Source organism: Abrus precatorius, unplaced genomic scaffold, assembly GCF_003935025.1.
Source record: "Abrus precatorius isolate BTA unplaced genomic scaffold, Abrus_2018 Scaffold11, whole genome shotgun sequence".
Classification (NCBI taxonomy): Eukaryota; Viridiplantae; Streptophyta; class Magnoliopsida; order Fabales; family Fabaceae; genus Abrus; species Abrus precatorius.
The window spans coordinates 6601677-6624980 of record NW_020874303.1 but is presented as its reverse complement, the minus strand read 5'-3'; the positions used below and the strand labels follow the sequence as shown (position 1 = coordinate 6624980).

The window sequence follows — 23304 nt, the reverse complement described above, 5'->3', positions numbered from 1 at the left end:
CTTACTTCAGTCGTCTTGCTTGATAAGATGATTGAAAATATTCGTATCAGAGTTTCAAATATAATAATAAATATGCCACTATTGTTACCTAACGGATTTATCAATTTACTTTCTTACTTTACAAAATTTTTACTTCAGCCTTTAATTTTTTAAGAATTTATTTTAATCATTTTTTACAATATATATATATATATATAACATTTCAAGTGAGAGATATTAATAATAGCCATTGATAAAAATAAAATAAAATTAGATAGTAAAATAACAACATTAAATTTAAACTCTTTATTTTAATCCAATAACAATTATTAATGTCTCTTATCTCTCATAATTCTCTCACTTAAAATGTCTTATATATAAAATGAATGTTATTTTTTGAAGTTAAGGATTAAATTAATTTTTGTTGTAAAATTGATTACTAAAGTAATCATTGTTTACATTTAAAAGAACTAAAATAAGTATTTACTTATTATTTTTCACTCTTTTTTCAATGCTATCTTGGTCGCATTTCTACAGTACTCGGAAAACGGAGAAAAGGAGGTCATCGCTTCTGCAACCTTGTTCCTCCCGGCATGACTGAGTCGCAGCAAATATTTATTTTCTTTATAGTTGAAATTTACATCCAATGTCAATGACTATTCATATTTGAACCATACGTTTTTTTACCGAAAAAAGAATAAAACGTTAATTTCGTTTTTACTTTATGAAACCACTGCATTAGCCATCAATAACACAGTGTAACGGAAATCTTTGACATATTTTAATTTTCGGAATTCCAAAACAAACACCATTGTCTACCAAAATATATAGCTTCGGACGACAATATACAGTTTCTTTTGAGTTTTTAACCATCTCGAAAGCTATAACAAATACCATGTTACATAGGTGTCGATGTGTGTATATCAAATTAAATCATAAATCTCTCAAATTTCGGGATCTAGTACTTCCGGGGCAAAATGTTTATAGCGAATGAATTTTCCTTTCTTAAGTACCGGAAAGTATACAGTCTCATTGTTGATAGAAATTATCCACACGCCATACACAGCCTCATCTTCGCTGCAAAATTTGTTGAGCAATTTTATAGAAAAGGGAAGATTTTGTTCCAATACAAGACTAAAACAGATTGTACAGAATGAATAGAATTCCTGACATGCTCTCCTCAAGATTCAATAGAACTTATAGCCTCCATGGAGAAAGAAAACTTATGGCAAGACATGAAATCTGAACTTCTAGATCAAATATGCATGGAGCACCTAGAAGGATAACAAAGCCATTGAGGGAAAGGCTTCATTGATAACAGTCTCCACATTCTCCTGCTACTATCGCCAGCACTAGCTCAAATAGTCAGTATGTAACAAACCCAAACTGAGCATCCCAGTAAGGGTACCACCACTACAATAATTAGTAATACAGAGTATACACACCACGCCTCACTAGCAAGACAGATCAACAAGCTGCGACGTTTTGGAAATGAAATAGAAAATATCAAATCATGAACTGAATTAAAGGCCTAGGAGAATGGAAAATATGTAGAATAAAATAATAGATCACCTCATACCATGTTCTAATTAAGGTCCTTAATATTGTATCTTTTCTTGGCTAAATGATCGGAGACGTTCAATCAGGTCCTTTCTCAATGACTCGGGAATCTGTGATATGAAAGCTCCCTGTGCATCTCCTATTAGCAACTTCCTGTATCACATGTAGTGCACATCCAAGGATTACAACCAGAGAGTCAAACACAATCACCATCGCCCATATATTAACATATGTGAAAGGGAGCTTTTAGTGTATATTTGTTAAATAATATAAAAATAAAATACAACTACATACCCAAACAGGAAAAAGGAACAATAAGAAACCATTTATCATAAAACTAAAACTAGGATTTCAGTGAGATTGGAAAAGGCTGGGTTGTCAAGGCAAAGCTACGTTAAGAACTATTGAATATCATCAATTGCATAAATATAACCATGAATGAATGTGCAATCACTTGAAAGAGAAAAAAGGGATAACAAATCATGAATCTCTGCCTACATACATAGGTACTACAAACCATAGGAGTCAATAGTGGCCGTTGCGGCTGCTATTGCAGAGGTGTGGAGCAGAGCAGCTGGGTGCCGCTTTTCCATCTTGCATCACGTAGTAGCCATCGCGCTGCAAATTGCAGCCATCATGCTGATATTTCATATGTTGGAATTTTTTTAAGGGGACCAATCTAGAGATTTGGCCCCCTTTTGGGCAAAAGGGCAAGTTTGCCCTCCTTTTCTAAAAGTTGGAATTTTTTTAAAGGAGGCAATCTTGAAATTTCACCCCTTTTTATATTTCTGAAAGTTGGAATGCTTCTCCATCTTCGCAAGTCAGGATTGAACCCTACTCCATCTCTGTTCTCTTGCTTCGTCCTCCATCTCCAACATCACTTTCTGCTTCAAGTCACAATTTCCATCTTCTTCATCTCCGACGAAACCCAACTTATTTTTAACATGAGCAGAGACATTTTTTGGTTGTTTTCTTCATCTTCAGTGTAACCTAAGCTATTTCCAATGAGACATTTTCCGGTGAGACCATTTGCGTTAAGTGTTTTTTCCAGTGATTGAACACTCTTTGATCTATTTTCTTTCTCTGTTTTGATTGTCTTTGGAATGACGGTCATCTCGCAATAACAATTTTGGAGTTGGCCACGAGATTGACTACTATGCTACAAACTATAGCTAAATAAACAAGGTTATTCTATGATCAGGCATTGGGTATATCACATTGGAACCTGACAGGACTAGTGGATCCAAATTTAGTAAAGATCAGATGCTGAACTTGAGCCCAAAAGGGCCCATCATGTGGAGAGTGTATTGTAGGAGCAAGAGGGGCCATACAAGAGTTAGCTAGTGTTAGAACCATGGCAGAAGAACATATGATTGATACTAATAAGAAACCTAAAATGTGGAAGGTTTATGTTAGGAGGAAGGGTAGGGAGGAGTCAACTGCTAGTTAGTTGTTAATATGGTTAATAGATCCTATAAACAGAGTTAGATTCTAGTTTAAGTCAGGTTTTTCTTTCTGTAAATGTTGTTTAGGGAGAAGTCATTCTCTGTTTAGGAGCTGACAGCTCTGGGGGGTTTCTTGTAATCCTAATTCTTTCTAAAGTGATCAATAAAATTGTCACTACTCTTCAGTCTTTTCTTTGATTTTACTTCCCAGAACCCTAACAGCTAGCATCATGGCTTGTTTGTTAGAGCTAAGGGGTATTCTGTTATGCAAGGGGATTTAGGATAGTGGGGGGTAGAATGATTATGTCATGCTTTTGATACCTAAGTAGTTGACAGAGAATTGTTCTCTGAATGAACCATTGGCACTGGACAACAATCTGTAGTGTTTCCTTTCACCAGAAGAACTCTTGAGCCCCTACTTCTGTTGAACAATTCAAGTATTTTCCTAAGTTCAGTTTTGGGTTTCTATCAGAATTCAGAACCATTTTTTTAAGCACCAATGAACAAAGTATTTGGACATGCACATGCAAACAGCCAATAAGCCAACAGCCTAATATGCTTTACCTATAGAAAATGGCTTCTCATTGAATAACATCAGTCCACTACATTAGATTGGATTGAAATTACAGGGTTTTAGGCATTGAGGGAGGAAATTGAGAGAATAGAGACTGAGTAAGATTTTTTTGAGTTTGTTTTACAATGTGATACAAAACATAAAATTAAAAATAAATCATCTTAGCTAAATAAAGAAACAAATCATGAGATAATAAATATGAAAACAAATCCTAAGATATAGTGGTGTTTTGGTCTGAAGGTTTGTGGGTGGTGACTTGAAGGTGGCTAAAAAGAGACAGATTGTGGTCGGACAGCATCAGTGAGGATGAAAGACTGCCAAGAGACTGGACGTTCATGACATCTGGCTAAGGAGATCTTGATTGGTTGTTGGCAGTAAAAGATAAAGCCAGAGGGCAGCTAGCAGTGGTACACCTAAGGCCGAACAGCAGCAGTTAGAGGCAGAAACTGCTGAACAAGAGGCCAGAAGGATGACATAGCAAGGGGTGATTAGAAGAAATCAATTAGAGCTCCAGATTTTAGGATGGACAGTTATGGAGGATACCCAGATTTTATAAATTGAGAAAATTGACTTCGAATAATATTTTCTTGGTTATTGTGATGTGTTGCAATGTGATAAAAGTACAACACATAAAGCATTAACCCTTTTTTATACTAATACTAAAATTAGATCAAATTCCAAACTAAACACGGGAACAAATCATGAGATAATAGAGATAATATATGATCAAGATGACATTGGATATATTTCAAATACTCAACATATGAGAATTTCTGCTATCAAGAATCCCAATGGAAATGGAGAAAAGAAAATGATGATAGAATTCATTGACTGAAATTCAACAAAACAAAGAAACTACCCTCCAAGGTGTTCCCCCTTCCACAACTCAGCATCTATCAGATGTTTTAAACCTCTTGCCCTTTCCTTGAATGCTTCTCCTGTTCCACTATTTCTGCTGGCTGTAGAGCTTGTAGGGGATGGACCTGCTGTTGGTTGTGACTGTGGGCACCCAGATCCTGTTCCACTACTACTTGCTGTGCTGACTCCAACTTTAGCCATAGCCTGATTCTTCTCATCAATAAATTGAGCCTTTCTCATCATATCTGAACAAGGTTTGAGGCTCATGCAACTTTAATTCTGCCCGAATCTCCTCCCTCAGCCCATTCAAGAAAATCCCTTTTAAGTAATATTCATCAATAGCTCTTAAAGGACCTGCATATAGTTCAAACTTCTCTCAACTCATCCAGTGGTACTTTGTTTCAGACCCAGCAACAGTTCAAAAGGGTTTTGCATCATATAAGGATGAAATCACCTAATCGCTGCTGAATTAAACCCCTCCCAAGATGGGTTTTGCACATACGATTCCCACCACTGAAACCAACCAAGCACCCTTTGATCCATTGAAACCATGACTACCTGAAATTTCTCTCCACCTCTTTGAGGTGGAAATAACATTTCACCTTGTTGACCACTTGACCCACCCATAAGCTTCTTCACCTCCAAAAATAAGTATTTCCACCCACCTCCATCTTTCACCTGACTGACTAGGACTACGAAGTCCCCAGACCTGAATTGCTCTTCTTTACCAGTTAAGGTCCTGTCCCCTCTGTTAACCGTTACCCATTTTCTGCAAGATGCCTTCTAACAAGTCTTCGATCTTCATCATGTGAACTTCTTGGGGCTCCCAACATGTTTTTTTGAATTTACCTCTTTTCCTCCAAGATTCAAAATTTTTCTCGACATTTCCTAGTTGACCTTCCATCCTAGTACAAGAAACTCCTTGGTATTGGGAGCTCTAATACCAATTTATAGGAGCCTAGTATCCTTATTAGGATACATGGGGGAAGAAGTCTACAATTCACAAAACAGAGCACACACACACTGCAGAACTTCGAGGATCTGCACCGCCCAATGTCAACAGGACCTAATTTCCTCTCACAAATGACAAGACATTGCTCTCTTAACAGCCCATCATTTATTGGCAGCTTGCCTTATGTTTTTCAACCAACAAACTTAACTAACTAATGGGTATCTATCACCTAGCATTCAGAAACCAATCTCTTATGTGATTAAAAGTAATAGGTAAAATGGTATATGATATTATTCATGGAATTTTGCAACAGCCATGTTAGTGTGTAAAATCAATGGGCCCAATGCATAAAGCAATGTAGAAAAAGACCAAGGTTACCTTATCTCATCTCCATTTGTTATATTTTCAGCTTCTTGTGCACGTAACTTCTTTCTAGAACGCATGAATTCATAGACCATATCTGTCCAGCCACATGACCTCAAAACTGATTTTGCCTCTTTCCCAAGACTGGGTAATGTTTAGAAAACACAGTATCAGAATCAGGCATATAATGAATTTTTTTGGAGAAACAGTATCTGAATCAGACATGTGACAAATATTTTGGAATGTAAAGGTGTCCTAACTGATTGTCAAAGGAAACAGGTAAATATATGGGAAATAGAGAAACAAGTTTGGGCATTGGGCATGCATAAGATGGAACATACACGAAGATTTCAATACAGTATGAATCAAGACTAAGATATCCTGAAAAAAATTAATAATAAGAAATGAGAGCGGGGGGAGGGAATTGTTCAGCGCTTGCACAAGACAGATCAGATTTTTCTATTCTCATCCAGCAGTACTAAGACTTCGTGATTAAATGCTAACATTAACTAACTTTGTCTAAAGACTGTAAACCCAACTACCAAAGTCACTATCTCAGCTATGAAACATTGTCAAAAGTATATGCTGAATTGCTGATTTATTTCAATGTATATCAGAAAACATAATGCATAGCTAGGAATCATTCAAAATTAATTTTTTATTTAACCATAATTTGTAAGAAAAAAAGAGTCAGTATGTCATACATTTGCTTCAGTTCTTGAACTCTTGCTTGAGACTGACCATCATGTGCAAGCAAAATGCATGGGGCGTCCTGTACCTTTCTCTTATTTCCCAATATGTCAGGTTTATTGTTGAGGCCATTGCTTTCTTGCTTAAATTTGTCAGGCCCTTTACCTGCTCTTACCCTGCTTCTATCAGTATCTTCTTTGGGATTTGACTTTACAGGATGGCTATCAACTGTCTGATTATCAGTGTGTCCATTTGTCAGCATCGATTCCTTTCTTTTTGATTTCTCAGCAACATCAACTTTAATTTTGTCAGTGCCATTCCTGGTGGGTAATGATGAAGGATCTTTCTTACCATTCTCCAAAGAAACCAAGTGTTTTGCATGTCCATTTATTAGTAAGGGTTGACTCCTAGAAACATCAACTTTGCCATTGACATTTACAGGAGAAGGATTTCTTTTGGAAGTAGAACTTCCATTAATATCAAACTTCACTCGTGAGCTGGAAGGCCCTTTGGCAGGCTTAGGTACACTTGATATATCCTTCCATGGAGATTGCTCAGAATTCAATTTTGGATGCACTGTTTCCAATGGTACATCAACCTTTGGACACTCAGATGCCTGGCTCTGATTGCAATGAGGTTTTACACCGTTTGAAGCAAGAGGATTACTAATTGACACTGGCCTTTGGTTAGTTCGAGAGAAAAAAAGAATATAAACCTTTTCTGACAAAACTTCTTGCAAGGTTGCAACTGTTACACAAGAATCATCACAGCAATACCACCGACCCATTGCATCCTGTGACCAGAATAGGAAATTAGATTATGGCCACAATTAAAAGTTATTTAGCAATCAATGTATTAGCAACATAATTTGTGCAAAATGAACTATAAACTCACAAACCTTTATATAAGCATAATAGTGACCAGATTCAGGGGAGTAGCCTGAATGCACAATTGTACCAAACAGCTTATATTCTGGTTGTGGATCCTATATGAATATAAAATGTTAGGAAGGAAGATAGATAAATATAACAATAGAATGCAGTAGAAAAAAAAGAACTCAGGCAACGTTGGCCATGTTGCACCATTCGTACAAAACATCAGCTTAATTTGGAAAAATACTGAACCTTTATTGGCCTTCACCAAGCAATTTATGTTTTTTTACTGTGAGTGGTTCATTGGTAAATAGTATTTTAGCCTCTTTGAAGTTTTGCCAATTATTTTGAAGTCATAAACTAACCACTTCTTTTTGCAATTAAATAATACCACAATGTATGACTTTGTATATATAATAATGGATAATATTGGATAGCTCATGTCCTATACTCATCAGCCCAGTGCATAGGTCAAAAGCTTTTTTTGTGTATATATAGCCTAAGTTAGCGTATAATAAGCAATTTCACCTATTAGTTTCCACATGAAGTATGAAAGGAAACTGAACAAAGAAAAACAAATTTAATAGAGATTAAAGAATATTTATAATTTTCACGTATTTCAAACCTCTATAATTAATGCTTCCAATATTTCACAAGAATAACAACAATAAAATCTTATGCCAATAAGTAAAGTGGGCTACATGGATCACATAAGAGCATTGAGTTCGGTCAAAAACCAACAACAACCAAACTTTATCTCATTAGGTGACTACGCGGATCACATAAAGACATTGAGTTCGGTCAACAACCAAATTCTCTAAAATATTATTTATTGCTAAAGCTTCCCATATTTCGCATAGATTACAATAGCTTTGAATATAACAAAGCTAAAGGCGTAATAGTGAATATTTTATTTAACCTTGAGAAGTTCACCCACACAATAATCCCTTTCAATAAGACAAATGACTGTCTAAGTTCAATAAAAAAAAGACATCATTGGCACTCTTATGTCACAAGAGATGAAAGGGATTTCTCACTCAAACCAGAGTATACCCAAGATCTCCAAATTAAGATATAGAGAGCATACCTAAGATCTGACAAATATGTCACATTGATATATAGTAACTTCTAAAATTCATATTAACATACAACATCAGCAGCAAGTCTTATCCCATAGGTAAGGTTGGTTACATGGATCACACAACACCTTTGAACTTTGTCAAAAACCCAAGTTTCAAAATTCTAATTAGTCAAAAGGTATATTTTAATAACTTTATTTAAGGTTCTTTTGAGTCTCCTCAACTACTTTTTATAGAGCTAAAACCGTGCACTTTGCTCTCATTGGTACCTCCAAAAGTCTTCTCTGCACATGATCAAGTCACCTTGTATGGTTTAAGGTCATCTTTTCCACTATTAGTATTGCTCCAATATTCTTATGTATATTATCATTTTTTATCTTTTTTTTTTTCATGCGACCACTTATTCACTTTAATATTCTCATTTCTCTCATTCCTCACTTGATTCTCATGTTATTCCTTTAAGACCCAACATTCACTACCATATAGGATAGTTGGTCATATTGTAATACGATAAAACTTTCAATTTGATAAATACTTTACAATCACAAATAATTTTTTATGTATTTATTCACTTTAACCACTCAACTTTGTATTTTATAAGTAACATCTTCATTAATTTTTCTATCATTTTGTAGAATCCATCATTTTTCATAATTTTTTCAACTTATGATATAATATCATCTCTAATTTTAATTTCCAATACATGATCCTCGTCTTATTTTTTGCTAAACTTATAATGTATATACTCTATTATTTCTACTGTAGTGAAAATCCTAAGATTCTAAAGTCTTTTTCCATAACTAAGTTTAGCATTAAAATTCATATTAACATATCTAGGCCATATTAGTCATGGTAGTCAAAATCGTGTTTTGGATCGTAGAATAGTACGATTCTACGATCTCCATCCATGCCTCCGTGCTGAATCGGTGCTGGGAACATGAAATGGTGGGATGAGTGGGATTGTTCTTGCTGGGTCGTAAACTCGTTGAAGACTTGCAATTCTGACGCGCAGAGATGAAGGCGTTTTGGGCCAACACCCACGACCCGACCCGACCCGACATCATTAAAGCTTTTGGAACCCTAGAATCCCATAACTCCGCACTGTGACTTCTTCCTTTCTTCTTCACTCTATTCTGCGAGATTGGGCATCTTTATTGTGCGACTTCTCTGCGAGGCTTCAGCGATTGCAATTCGGCTCCGACGACTGGGCTTAGCTCTAGCGACTAGATTTTTTCTGTGATTTGGTCTAGGATTTTCTGCTTTCTGTGCTTTATTTTTTCTTCATCATCTTGGCTACTGCGTGTGATTGGGATTTTCTTCATTTTTTGCTTTTGTGCTCTGCTTTCTGTTTTTTGTTCTACTGCAGTCTGCTACCATTAGATAAAATGGCTTCAACTAGTAGTCAAGCTCCTCCCTCTAAGGCCAGGAATTACTCGTTTTGCTACATCTTATTTGACTCTAGGGTGCCTTCAAGAAAATAAAGCTGCTTTGATAAGAATGTTAACATCTAATTAATGGAAGTCCTCTAAGTTTGCTAAGACAAAGGATGGGAGAGTTATAGAAGAATATAATCACTTGTTTGAAGGCAGCATTTCCTCTTATCAGAGTTCTTCGAATGGTTGATTTAAATGAAGAAACTATGGGCTTTATTTATGAGGCAATGGATCAAGCTAAAGAGAATATTTAAATTGCTTTCAATGGTGTTAAGAAAAGGTAACTAACTATAACTACTATCAAATTAAATTAGGCTCTATTTTGTGATCTATGTTGTATTGTATATTGAATCTTTGTTATTTGCTCTTTATAAGTTATGTACCTATATGGAATATCATAGATGAAAGATAGGATAAACAGCTCCATAGGCCTTTGCATGTTGCATGTTATTTTCTTAATCCTAGGATGCACTATAGTCCTAAATTTAAGACTGATCTTGAAGTTAAGCGTAGACTATATGATTGTTTGACAAGGATGGTGCTTGATTAAGATGAACAATGTAAAATTGATTGTCAACTTGATTCATTTAGAAAGCAAGCTGGTAATTTTGATAGTCACTTGGCTAGAAAAACTATTATGCGTCTGCCAACTGATTGGTGGATGTCTCATGAAGATGAGCATCCTGAGCTTCAAAGATTTGCTATTCAACTACTAAACTTGACATGCAGTTCTTCTGGATATTCCTAATATAGACAACTTGGATTTAGATCAAGGTTCAAATCAAGATGTTGGTGTTGGTGATGTTCCTAATATAGACAATTTAGATGATGGACCAAATGAAGAAGATGGGCCAAATGAAGATGATGAAGGAGATGACGAATTTTTTTATTATCAAAATATTTTAGATATAATAAAATAGATATTTTAAGTTTGGATATTGATTTTGTATTTGGTTTGGAACTTTGGAATATATGTTGGACATGTTCTTAATATTCATCTTTTAAAGTACTGTGGTTTGAATTAATATTTTTATTTTCTTTCTATTTATACTATTTTATATGTATATACAATTTTGTAAGATCTTACGTTCGATGTTACGATCCTGAACTCTCTCTCTGATCCTACGTAAAATCTCGATTTTGACTACCATGATATCAATTCTTGAATTTCTAAGATTTTTCAACATCTCCATATCCGTGTCCAACTGTACCCATGTCTTGTTAAATATATAGGCTTCATAGTTCAAAAACTCACAAGGAATTTTTTTTTATAACCAAAAAATTGCCAAAGGAAGCCTTGTATTACTATTCACAGAAAACTACATAGATAGTCTCATAAAGTATACATCAATAGCACAAAAAATAGATGTTCAGGAAACCCTTCCATGTCATTATATATGATTGTAACCTTCTAGCTATCAAGATTCAGACTAATCTCATGCAATAATAAATTTTGAAACTACAAATTACACAAAGGTATTTCCAATTTGACCTCAAATCTTTCAAATACTACTCTATAATCTAGATGGCTCACATATCCAAAAACACATAGAGGCAAATCATAAAGATAAACAAACAGTGGGCTGCCAAGCAATGTGCATTTCTAAATATTGAGTTCCATTTCTTTGGTTTTGTTGTAATTTTTATTTCATCTTTCTTGTCAAGAACATCTTATCCTCATCTCTTTGAATCTCTCCTCTTTCAAAATGACTTTTCTTTATAATAATAATAACAACAAAAACAGTAAATTGGAAAGACAGGAAACTGTAATATCAATCATGTCTCCTTTTTTAAACAAAATTAGCATAAATAAGCATGGCAAATCATTGGAAGACTTCAACCAAGACCTCCCCCCTCTGACTTTTAGGTCATGAAGGTTAAGTAGAAAAACAAATTTTGGGAGACTGTTCACAGGCATAAAGGAAGAACTAGTCATATTTCTCAGTAGCATGGTTTAGGGAAACTTCAACAGTCTTGCTCAACAGGTTTCTTCACTTAAGCTACCGTTCCACAACTTAGTTGTACCAATAAAGTTGCTTGACATGGCAAAAAAAATAAGCAGTGGTTCCTTCTATAAGAAACCGGTTCTTGTGAGAAAATGGGGTCCAGTGCATGTACAAAGATGGGCAGAACTAGAATAGTGAGAGACAAGAAAGTTATGGGAGAGTCGCACAGTTAGACAGAAAAGTTGCTTAAAATGGTATAAAGTATAAATGAGACGAGTTGAATAGACCTCTTAAAAAAATTATAAAATACTAAGCTATGGAATTCAGTGTAGCTGCACGGTTAAAGTTATTCTTACACACTTTTTATGTCTTAGGAAGCATGTATGCAATATGACACAGAGAAGTCCATAGGGCTTTGATAATTTTAAAATTACAAGACATATAACCAACTAACCAAGCTATAATAAGATGTATAAAATTAATATAAAATCAACATAAAACACAAAAATAGATCAGAAGAGAAAAAGAAAATGTTTTAAAGGTAAGCATGAGATATTGTAGACATAATAAAATGCTATAATTTATCTAATTACTGTCATTCCCATCTGTATAAGTTTAACAAATTAAAGTAAACAAAAAACAAAAGACAGAAAAGAGTGTTTGAGACATCCAACTTAGATGCAGGTACTACAAGGACACGCTACTATTCTGGCATCAGTGCTTCCTTGATCATGTTAGGGTGTGCATCCATGTGAAAATGACAAAAATAGGCACTCCCCTTGACGGTAATTAGTTCAAAACAAACACCGAACATACCTGACTTGCTTTGCACATGAAGCTAGAAAGCACCAAAACCTCTTCAAATGCAACAGCCTTGTCAATCTTGCCACCCAATATGCCCTCAAATCTCTGCACTCCAAATTTCACCAACACACCATCATTCAAAACTACCAAGTCATCACTAATCCAAACAATCCAATAAATAAATAAATAAATAAAACCAACCTTTAGTTGTATCACAAGAATATTAGGTGCTTGAAGTATGGACATCTGCTTCTTCGCTGCCACCAATTTCTTACAACTGAAAAAATTTCACCCACAATGTAATCTTCTCAATAATTCAAACACGCACTCACGAAACACACACAGAGACACAAAGACACACATCCTCTCAGTGACTAACCTGTCACACTTGTACTTATTGTTGCCATCTAAAACCTCAGGCTGAAAGAACTTTTGCATGGAGTCTCTAAGCGAGTTACTATGGAAAACATCAAGACTAATATCCATTATCTCATCAACCTTATTCGACTCATATCCACAGCACAGACACTTCACCTGGCTCTGCAAGGCTCCGCCAAAAATTTCCTTCACCACGCTCCCGCCACCATCACCGCCACCACCGCAATCGCCGCCTCTCCGGCGAAGCTTCTTGAGGCGGAGACAGGTGTTGTGGCAAGCATCAATGACGTAGCGGAGGAACTCGTGCGCGTCCTCCTGGCGGCCACAGCGAAAATGCTCGGCGAAGATCCGAAGACAGCTCTGGATCTTGGAAGGCGCGTCGTGAGGGAGATCCAAGCGAAGAGAACGCGCAATCTGCTTCTCCAGTATACAGAAAGGACAAGAAGAAGTAGAGGAATCACCTGAATCGGAACGGAAGAGGAAAATTAGGTTAGGAAAGAGAAAATTGAGAAAACGAAGAGATGGAAGGTTACGCACAGTGAGTGGAGTGTTGTAAACGGAGGCAGAAATTGGCGAGAGGAGGAGTGTAGGTGAGGCACTGAAGGACGCTGTTGAGGTAGCACGAGTTGCCTAGGTTTCGGAGCCCTAAGGGAGCACCGGTTTTGCGTTTCTGACTCAGGAGACTCGGCTGCCAAGTCATCTGCAGGGCCATCAACGACGACGGCGACCACCGTAACCCGCCGGTGCATTGGCCGTTGATGGGGAATTCAACAACACTGACCACCGCCGCCGCCACCGTAATCGCATCTCTCTCTCTCTCTCTCTCTCTCTCTCTCTCTCTCTCTCTCTCTGGGCTTTTCAGTTTTTTCCCTCTCTTTGTTGGCTTTGTTTTATTTTTCTTTTTCTTTTTTTCTAGCGGGTTCTTACGGGGAAGGTTATAATATTGGGAAGAAAAAAAAGGTAATGTATGAGTGAGAGAACTAAGAACTACTACCACCAGTGGGGAACAAGGAATCAATGAATGAATGGAAAATTCTCAATTTTTTATACGAGGCTGATAATAATTTTTCTGGTTTTATTGGGTTTTTTTTTTTTTTGTAGTTGGGAGTTTGCTTTAATTGCTTTTTTTTTTCTTCTTGTTTTCACTTTTTATCATTGATATGTTTATTTAAAATTTAATTTGAATAAACTGATAAGATAAAAAAAATTATATATTATTTAATCATAAATTATCATATCATTAAAGATTATTAATTTATATAATAAATAATATAAAATTATATTTATGATATATTTAAATTTATTGAGATTATATCAAAATTAATTTTATTTATTTACTCACGTAATTATTATTTTTAAGCTAACTCTAAGTGAGTTCTTTTTTTTTCAATTTTATTGGGTTTTTTTTATTTTTCATTTTTTTCATATCAAATTGTTTTCATTACTTATATTTTATTTTATAAATAAAAAATAGTACTTCCAAAAGCAAAAACTTATGCAATTGGATCAAATCTAAAATTTATTTTTCTATAATTATGTTAATATTAATTATTATGATAAATTTTCAACATTTAAAAATTGCTATCTTTAATTATAAAAGAATGTATTTATTGTAGTTTTACATTTCAGATATAATATACTTTATTTTAATAAAAAAAATACTCATTTATAGGTTCAAAATCAATCTTAAAAGCTAATATTAATATTTTCTTAATTAATATTATTTTATAAAGAATTCAATTGTGGGTTAGTAAAAAGAAAATTGATTTGATTTTGGTAAGCGGACTTTGATAGATAGTTTATAAAAAAATACAAGATAAGTTTGAATATTAATTTTATATTGAGACTTTGTCCTTATCAATGGTATATTAATGATTCCTATTTAATGAGAATAAAATTATTGCTATATTTTATTTTAAAATGATAAAAAAAAGTATTTTTCCTAGTATATTTTATTAGAAAATAATAAAAACTTTAATGCATACTTACAACGTCTCTTTCTTATACAATAGTTATGTAAGGACAAATTAAATTAAGGAAAAGGAAAAAATAAATAAAAGAACATGAGAGAGTGCATGAGAGGGAGAGATCCAACAACCCCAGAAGAATAGTTACTATTCATATATGTATATCTTTCTGTGGCCTTGAGAAGCCTTTGAAAAGTCATGTGGATGATTGTGGGGAGGCCTTATTGGTTGATTCCCCTCTTCACCTCTCGTTCCTTGATCATTACTTCAGTTTTTATGTCCCTTCATGTAGCTTTGATTTTGGTGATAGGGTACTAGTGGTTCGTTAGTTCCATTTGTATATTTGTGCTCCACTGAAATAACATAAATTCTCTCTCTTAATATGTATTTAAGTAGAAATATTAAATTCATTGATAATTTGAATTATTATAAAATATATGCATTAAATATTTTTATGTTTTAAAATAATAAATATTTTACAATTAACAAATTGTTGATAAAACTTTCAACGTGTTCCTTCATTTGTGCATATCTGACCTTTAAATGGCTTTTTGGATTATTTGTGCATAGGCAAAGTTGGGGTCCACAAATACCCTGAACTGTTTGGGAGCTGATATGGCTGAAGATTGAGTAAAAATTCAAGCCATGGTAAACAAGAAAATTAACAAGATGAAGTAAAAGCATATTCTACGAGTATTGGTCACCAACTTCTCTCAACTTTGCATTTTGGATTGGAATCACCTCTAGATGGTAATCAAAGCTTGCTGTTTGACACGTTTTAGTGCCTAGATGGTGTTAGCCAATGGCTACCAATATTTCACAAAAATCCTTCCTCTAAAAGGTCACAAATCTAGGAAGCCATTAGTGGGTCAACAAAAATCTCTTAGCAAAGTTACATGAGATTATCTCTGATTGAATTGAATAACAAATTTGTTCTTTTCTTCATATTGTCTAGTTTAATATTCTAGCTATATGTTGAAATTTGGAATAACGCGGGGTACTCGATTACTTTGACATTTATGATTTTACTTATTATTTATAAATCATGGTTGATATAGTTTGGATTTTAGATCACTTTTTCTTTAAATAAAAAATGCATAAAAAACAAATTTTCTTTTACAATTTATATATTCCCTCTTTTCTTTGTTAGTTTTTCTTCTCGTCTTCGACATCCAACCATTGTAGTACAAGGATCGGGCTGGTGTGTGCATCATTTCATGCAACCTTGTTAACAGCAACAAAGAAACTGTCCACCCCTACTTATCCAAATATATTTTTTATATTTAAAATTATAAAAATCAATTGTCACTTTTTTCATTTATAGTCAAGATTGTCGTGCTTAAATTTAACCTTGACTATTCAATTTTATTATATTATTACAATTATTTTTTATCATACTCTCATTTTTTATCTAAATAATAATTAAATTAAACGAAAGATAATATTTTTCAATATTTAAAGTTATTTTAACAAAACAAAATATAGATTTCAGCTCAAAATAAAATATAAAGTTTGTAAATATACGACTCTTAACAATCATGTATACACACACAAAAGGATATTGTAGTAAATTTACATTATTTGTTTTAATATATATATATATATAGGAATAAGATCTTTTTACAACGGTGTAGTCTAAAAACTCTTATATCTAATATAAAATTTTCATTTAACTTATATCTAATGAGTTATAATTTATTACTTCACTGACGATTAGATTTAAGTTAAATAAAATGTTCAAATTAAGTGTAAAAATTTTTAGACTTATATTATAATAAAAAGATCATTTCTCATATATATATATATATATATATATATATATATATATATATATATATATATATATATATATATATACACATAAAGAACATCTCAAATTAGAGGAGTTTGTTATTATAAGAGGTGAAAAACATTAATAATAACCATTGAATCAAAATAAAGAACTTAAATTTAATGTTATTATCCCACTATTTACTTTCTTTTCTCTCTTGTTAATGGTCATTATTAATGTCTTTTACTCCTCACTTGAAATGTCCCTATATATATAATGCATAAAACAAATATGCATCAACTAGCAAACAATAAAGAAAACAAAAAGTTATGATGTGAATCATGTGATGATTCATGTACTTTTACTGTGTAGTTTCTCAAGTCTCTCAATGTTCATCAAACACGCCCAGGAAACTGAGGAAAGTACTATGAGATGATCACAAACTAAAATGAACCTCAGCTTTGCCCTCGTTATACTGTCTAATTTAAAAGAACTTAGATGGGTAATTAGAGGCAACAGGCGAGGATGCAAAAGTTAGAGCTGAAAAGGGAGATTTTTGTTTTCTTAGGCTTCGGTAGCAAGTGACTTTACACTACACTGCACTAAAAAAAGGAACCAAAATTCAATCAAAACACTGAAAAAAATAAAAAACTTCATCATGTAGTACATTAATCTGCATAAATAGAAGTCTAAATATGCACATCGAAAATTATTAACCATGTTGTCTGCAAAAGGTTTAGAGTTCAAATTTTAAGCCTCCGCCTCCTCACAAGAACAAGGAGAAGACAGACCTACTGGTAGGAAAACAGTATAATTTCCTGGTCCATAACATACTATACTTTAACATATGGCAATGCTAGCTTGTTATCTCCAGATTATAATCAATTACTTATGCAGGCATAGGGGTCAAACAGTATTGCCTCCAAAATTAATATGATTCAAGTACACGACATATAGGATGAAACATTCGATTTTAACTTTGAGCAAAATACAAAATCTTTGTCTTCCCCTATGACTACAATGAACTAGTGAGAACCAACGACATAAATTCACAAAAAATAAATTCCACTGGAGCAAAAATTCCCAACACTGAAACAATTTCTCAGAATTTCAAATACAACCGATACATTTTAAATAAACAAACAAATTAATTCTATAAGATTTTATCTATGCAACAAACTCAAGTATATACCCCCTGGTTACTAACCCAACTTGAAAGAGTGAATCGCTAAGATTGTTGTAATTGCTTCAAACAAATAATCATTGAGAAATGTGAACGATGTCAAATTCCTCAAAAATCAAATTCCATGGCCAACCTCTATTTTAAAGGATAAAGTTTGTATATTACATTTTCACGTACTACATTTCAGAACATTACTTTTCCCAATTTAAAATTAGCTGAAACTGCTTAGAAGATTGAACCAAAATGCTTGCTTATACTTTTATCTACTACATGAACATTTGATGCCCTTTTGCTACATTATGTGGAACTGTGTCGTTATGTACTATATGTTGTCATCAACTTCTGAATACAGGATGGACACTGGAAGAGATACAAAGAAAAACTCAGTCTATAAGAGGAAGCAAAATTGTGGGAATAAAAGACGATATTTCAAATACATTATTTACATACCTTGAGTAACTCAAAGACTGCTACTATCTACTTGTTAAAGGCTGAGACTCTTCTTGCCTTTGGGAAGACTCATGCTCAGAAGCATCAGGTGTGTCTCGAGAGGCTTCTTTTTTCAACTTGAAATTATTATATGCTGCTACCCCCCCAATAGCTGGATGAAAATTTAAAAAAATGTTTACAGAAACTGCTCTTTTCTTCTTAAGTGACATTTAACATTATTCATAATTGCTTCAAATCCAAGCCATACAATTGTTGCAATTTTTAATTTGTATCATTCAGCCTTTGATTTGAGTGAAGCCTGCACACTTCTCTAAGAAATACATTGTCAAAAATCAATCAAATCCCTAGCCTTTAATCAACTCAACAAATTTCCAGTGTTCACACCCTAGATTACTACATCGGTGAGTATTATTTTCATGGTTTGAGACCTTCAATATCTGAAAGTCACTTTAGATCCAGATTATCCAAGCTGTTTTTTCATCCAAATGACTTGAATCCAGACATTCCTAAAGAAGAACCAAGCTTCTTACCCCCTGAACTGACAGGCATTAGTGGACAAAATACAGAGTACGTTACATCACTCTCCATTCTCCACCCTCACCCTAAAATAGGATACCTGACAGAACCACGCATATAAACACAGTTCAGGTTGCTGAGAGTGAGTAAAGAAAGAAGGCCTTACAAATATATTTGCATAGGCCTAAATCCCATGCCCAAAAATAGTTAGGAGGGAAGGTCAAGGTGCCTGTTGTTTGTGTCAAGGAAGGAAAGTAAATTATGGAGAGAGAAAGTGAATCCAATTGAAGGCAATAATTCCTACAGGGATGGGGGTTATGTCATTGGTAGGATTCAGATTCTCCAGAGTTAAAAAATAACTGCACCACCATGCAGTTTGAATCCAACAGTTTACCCGAAAGTTTCATATTTAAAATTCTTTTCTGTTTACAAAACTAATCATTTTCATGGCTTACATCCTCTGCAGTTATTTTCTGAACAGTAGAGGATCCTGATCTGTCTTTGGGTAATAGTTCTCAGCTTATCGCTTTGAGCCTGGGAATCCACTTCTTGGCCACTGAGCTTCTGCTTTTATACATAACTGTGTTTTGTATACTTAATATCCATTAACACAGAGTCCCATTAATTTCATTCCCATCAATAACATCCTACTAGTTAATCTCCAACGACATTAGAAACCTGACTATTAATTGATCTTAGAATTGCTCACATCAATTTCCAAAATCAAGGACTATATACTTTTCTAACTTATATATGCTAATATGCATACAGGCTTCCAGAGAGCACCCAAAACTACTTTCCTGGACTGTGGCATAGTAGCAGTCCACTACAGCATTTGCAGGAAATCTAATGAAAGTTTCTCAAAAGCTAATGAGAAAGTAAAATTAGAAGGTCAAACAGAATCAGATACTTACCAATTGCATAGCCAAACAAATTGATCATTGTTAACTTTGTATCAGCAAACAGAACAGCAGAAAGCAGGACAACCACCCAATCCTTGACAACGCCAGCAACACGAATGGTTAGAGCACTCGTATGTGTAATCACAAGGAAAACTGATAAGTTCAGGGCAAAAGTACAAAGGCAGTTGAGGATAAGCAAAACAGGGGGGAAGTTCCATGGTCCATGTTCATCCATCCTCGGTTTCTCTAGAAATATCCATGGAAGGAATAAACAAAGTGCACTGCAGAAGAATCCAAAATTATTTTTATAGGAATTAATTCACAGTACATAGAATTTATTGAAAAACTTGCGTAACAGTAAGTAAAATTATGAAAAGAAACACTTGCCTGCAGGGACTAACATAATACATCACAGATATGGGATTCAACTTAAGACCCTTCCTCTTAACAAAAATCTCCATGAATATAAGTCTTAGAGCTTCTCCAACAACACCTCCCATTTGGTAAACTACTCCAATCCAGTTTATATTTATCTCTCCATAAGAAGCTACTAGAACACCAAAACTAATCACTGACATGATTAAAAGCATTTTGCAGCTCATTACTTCAAGTCCTGCAGCTACTCCAAGCACAAATACAGCTACAGGCACTGTGATTGACAATTGAAGAACAAGAGCAAGTATGCAATTAGTTGTCATATTAGACAAAAAATAAAGTGTCAATATATAACCACCATACATTGTACAACTATGGCAAGTTGATTAACCAATAGCTCGGATGTTCAAAATGGCTAAAGACACCTCACTATTGTCAAGAACCAACAAGATAACTGCAACTTACTAATTGCCTTCAGCATTTGAGCAAACGCAACAGAAATATACAGATAGGCAGTATTTCCCAGCCAAAGAGTCATTGCAAACATGGCCCCAATTGGCACTACTGAAGTAGCATATCTGGAACAATTAAGATATTGTTACAACTGGAATGTGGAGACATCATAAGTATTTAATGCAATCGACTATTAAGCAATATAGCCTTGATGTTAATTTTATATATAAAACACTTAGAGACACTTGCACACACACAATGTATATGGAATGGATAGCCATAACCACTAGCATTCAACCATCCCAGTCCATTCTTACAAATTTCTCAGGTATATTGTCATCCTGTATTCTTCTTTTTCAGGCTGCACTAGCACTCTAGCAGAGTCAGACCAGGAAGATTGTTCCTGTTTAATAAAGATGCACTCTTTCTTTCTTTTTACAATATCAGTGTAACAGAATGTCATAATATCTCACTTTTAACATTTTAGTCACCAACAGCCAGAGAAGGTATGACAAAACCAAAATCGTTCCATATATAAAAACCTAACAAATCAGCAATAATCTACAGAAAACTAATTCATTTACTCACATTTCAGGAGTCATTCCCTCCTCAACCTTCATAACCTGCAAAAAACAATCCAATAACCCTCATCACATAACAGTAACATACTAAATATGACACACGAACCACAGACACAGACACGTACCTTTAGAATCTTGGTTAATACAAAACACAGAACAGAGGAGAAGAGCATGTGAAGTAGAGTCAATCCCAAAGGATATGGGAAGTTGATTTCCTTAGAGGACAAAACCCACTGCAGGTAACAAATTAAAAAAGATAAAATATGCATCAGCTACACAACGACGCCAATTTTTACACATTTACACCTTGATTCATTTCTTAAATCAATCAATCGCCCATAAATTAAGCATAAAACCAAGGTCAAACAGGAGACAACAATACTTCCAGGAATCACTCCAAAAAACAGCCAAACCATAAAAAACCAACAACAAAATCCAAAAAACAAGCGCTGACGCAAGGCATTCGACCATCACCAGTTTAACATGAAAATTTCTGACAAAAGAAAGTATTAAAATTTTATTAATTGCTTCAATTCTCTTACACTGAACCTTACTTCAGAAACAGACAAGATAAAACGTTTCCGTTATAACTGAACAAAACGCTCAACTACCACTCGAAACTGAAAACAAATCATTCATCAGCATATCCAATTCCAATCCACAACACACACATATGTCAAATTTAACCCAACGTCCAAGTACACAAAATAATTTATACAAGAAAATAAACAAATGTTTAAAATAAAATAAAAACACACACAGATACAAAACATCGAATCCTAGCTTCGAAATCAGCACGGAACCAATTTCGCTATAACTTTCCGACAAAGCATTTTCCCTCATTTTCCCGGGAACCAAACAGCATGCAGGAGTTTGAAGTGAATGAAGGTAACCTTGTTGAAGAAAATTTGGCCGCTGGAAAGAGCAATGTAGAGAAGAATGTAGGCGTAGGTCAAGAAACCCTCCTTCTTCGGATCCGCCATTGTTGCAAAGTCACCAATGTTTCTTCCTTCCCTGAATTTTTTTACGTTTTCTCAAATCTGCATCTGAAACCCGATTCTCAAACGGGTCGAGTTCTGACTATCCAAGGCCCAAGAAGATGACGAAAAATGAAGTAAACGACTATGCTGTTCCCCTGCTGCAAATTTGTATTGTAAACTAAAGCAAACAACAAAATTTATAATCCCGTTAATTACTCAATTCATAATCCCGTTTGATTTAACTTTTTTAATTAAAAAAATTGGTTTTAAATTTTTTAAATTACTTTTAAAGTTTTTAATGTGATTATTTAAGGTATTAAAAATTAAATCTGAAAAGAAATCATATTTTTAATTATTTTAGAAATTTGTTTCGGTATCTTTAAAAAATATATAATTATTTCAACATAGAATTTATTTATTTTCCTTCTGTATTAAGAATTACATTTTTAATCTTAATTTTTTATTTCATATATTTTTCATAATTTTTTATTTTATACATGCCTACGCTAATATGTGGATGTGGTGGAATCAGACAGCCACCCATCTAAAATAATTTTAGTCTTTAATTTTATGATGCAATTAATGAGATTAGTCAAAACAGAAACAAAAATAGGTTCAGTCAAAAAGAGAATAATTTGTCTCAAAGACTGAATGGTCAAACTGTTACAGAAAATGCATAATTTATTAAAATTAATTGCACTAATATTAATGCATCATTAAATAATATATATATATATATATATATATATAATGAGTTTAATTTAAATATATTTATAATGTAGAATTTTTTTACTGTTCATATTATAATTAGTTAATAATGTAAAATTTTTATACCGATAGAACATCAACATTAACCTCTTATAAAATATATTATATAATCAACTAAATTATATTATTACATACTACATTCATATAATATATTTATTATAAATTAGTTATAAACTCATTATGAAATACAAATTAAATATCACAAGTTCTCAGTGATATAAAAAAAAAAATTATTGAACGATAATCTTAGTCAAAATACTTTTAATCTACCTATATATAAATATAATTGACTTCACTATAACGTTAATATAGTATTAAATATTACATTTATTAAATATATTAATATAAGTTATTTTTATTTTTCATATATTTAATATTTACAATTTTTTAACTATTAAATATTTTTTTATATTTTCACAATAAAA

The 23304-nt window shown here is 33.6% G+C and overlaps 2 protein-coding genes across 5 annotated transcripts; both read right to left on the bottom strand.

The window, feature by feature from the left end:
• Positions 1-741: 741 nt before the first annotated feature.
• On the bottom strand, positions 742-13946 carry LOC113854140 (ubiquitin carboxyl-terminal hydrolase 25). 3 transcript variants are annotated; one of them, XM_027485007.1, is made up of 9 exons: positions 13471-13946; positions 12935-13394; positions 12757-12832; positions 12568-12660; positions 7320-7406; positions 6436-7214; positions 5747-5875; positions 1559-1692; positions 742-1454 (listed from the first exon to the last, which is right to left on the bottom strand). In XM_027485007.1, exons 1-8 carry the CDS (start codon positions 13643-13645, stop codon positions 1578-1580), a joined length of 1914 nt encoding a protein of 637 aa, XP_027340808.1. In that variant the 5' UTR covers positions 13646-13946; the 3' UTR covers positions 742-1454; positions 1559-1577. The 3 variants fall into 3 exon arrangements, with proteins under 3 accessions (XP_027340808.1, XP_027340810.1, XP_027340809.1); XM_027485008.1 differs by having other exon boundaries at positions 1008-1454; positions 1552-1692; XM_027485009.1 differs by lacking the exon at positions 7320-7406 and having other exon boundaries at positions 743-1454; positions 13471-13841.
• Positions 13947-17813: 3867 nt separating this feature from the next.
• On the bottom strand, positions 17814-22283 carry LOC113854691 (probable sugar phosphate/phosphate translocator At3g14410). 2 transcript variants are annotated; one of them, XM_027485845.1, is made up of 8 exons: positions 22025-22283; positions 21257-21364; positions 21139-21173; positions 20563-20675; positions 20110-20371; positions 19735-20003; positions 18305-18455; positions 17814-18214 (listed from the first exon to the last, which is right to left on the bottom strand). In XM_027485845.1, exons 1-7 carry the CDS (start codon positions 22112-22114, stop codon positions 18328-18330), a joined length of 1005 nt encoding a protein of 334 aa, XP_027341646.1. In that variant the 5' UTR covers positions 22115-22283; the 3' UTR covers positions 17814-18214; positions 18305-18327. The 2 variants fall into 2 exon arrangements, with proteins under 2 accessions (XP_027341646.1, XP_027341645.1); XM_027485844.1 differs by having other exon boundaries at positions 17819-18196; positions 22025-22170.
• Positions 22284-23304: the final 1021 nt, after the last annotated feature.

What these genes read in the sequence shown, in the direction of transcription:
- LOC113854140 (XM_027485007.1), bottom strand. Translation starts at nt 13,645, where the DNA reads ATGGCCCTGCAGATGACTTGGCAGCCGAGTCTCCTGAGTCAGAAACGC. An exon ending in GTTCAAGAACTGAAGCAAAT is followed by an intron (nt 5,876 to 6,435) that starts GTATGACATACT and finishes AACATTACCCAG; the next exon opens with TCTTGGGAAAGAGGCAAAAT. An exon ending in ACAAATGGAGATGAGATAAG is followed by an intron (nt 1,693 to 5,746) that starts GTAACCTTGGTC and finishes CATGTGATACAG; the next exon opens with GAAGTTGCTAATAGGAGATG.
- LOC113854691 (XM_027485845.1), bottom strand. Translation starts at nt 22,114, where the DNA reads ATGGCGGATCCGAAGAAGGAGGGTTTCTTGACCTACGCCTACATTCTT. An exon ending in GCCAAATTTTCTTCAACAAG is followed by an intron (nt 21,365 to 22,024) that starts GTTACCTTCATT and finishes TGTTACCTGCAG; the next exon opens with TGGGTTTTGTCCTCTAAGGA. An exon ending in TATTATGTTAGTCCCTGCAG is followed by an intron (nt 20,004 to 20,109) that starts GCAAGTGTTTCT and finishes ATTCTTCTGCAG; the next exon opens with TGCACTTTGTTTATTCCTTC.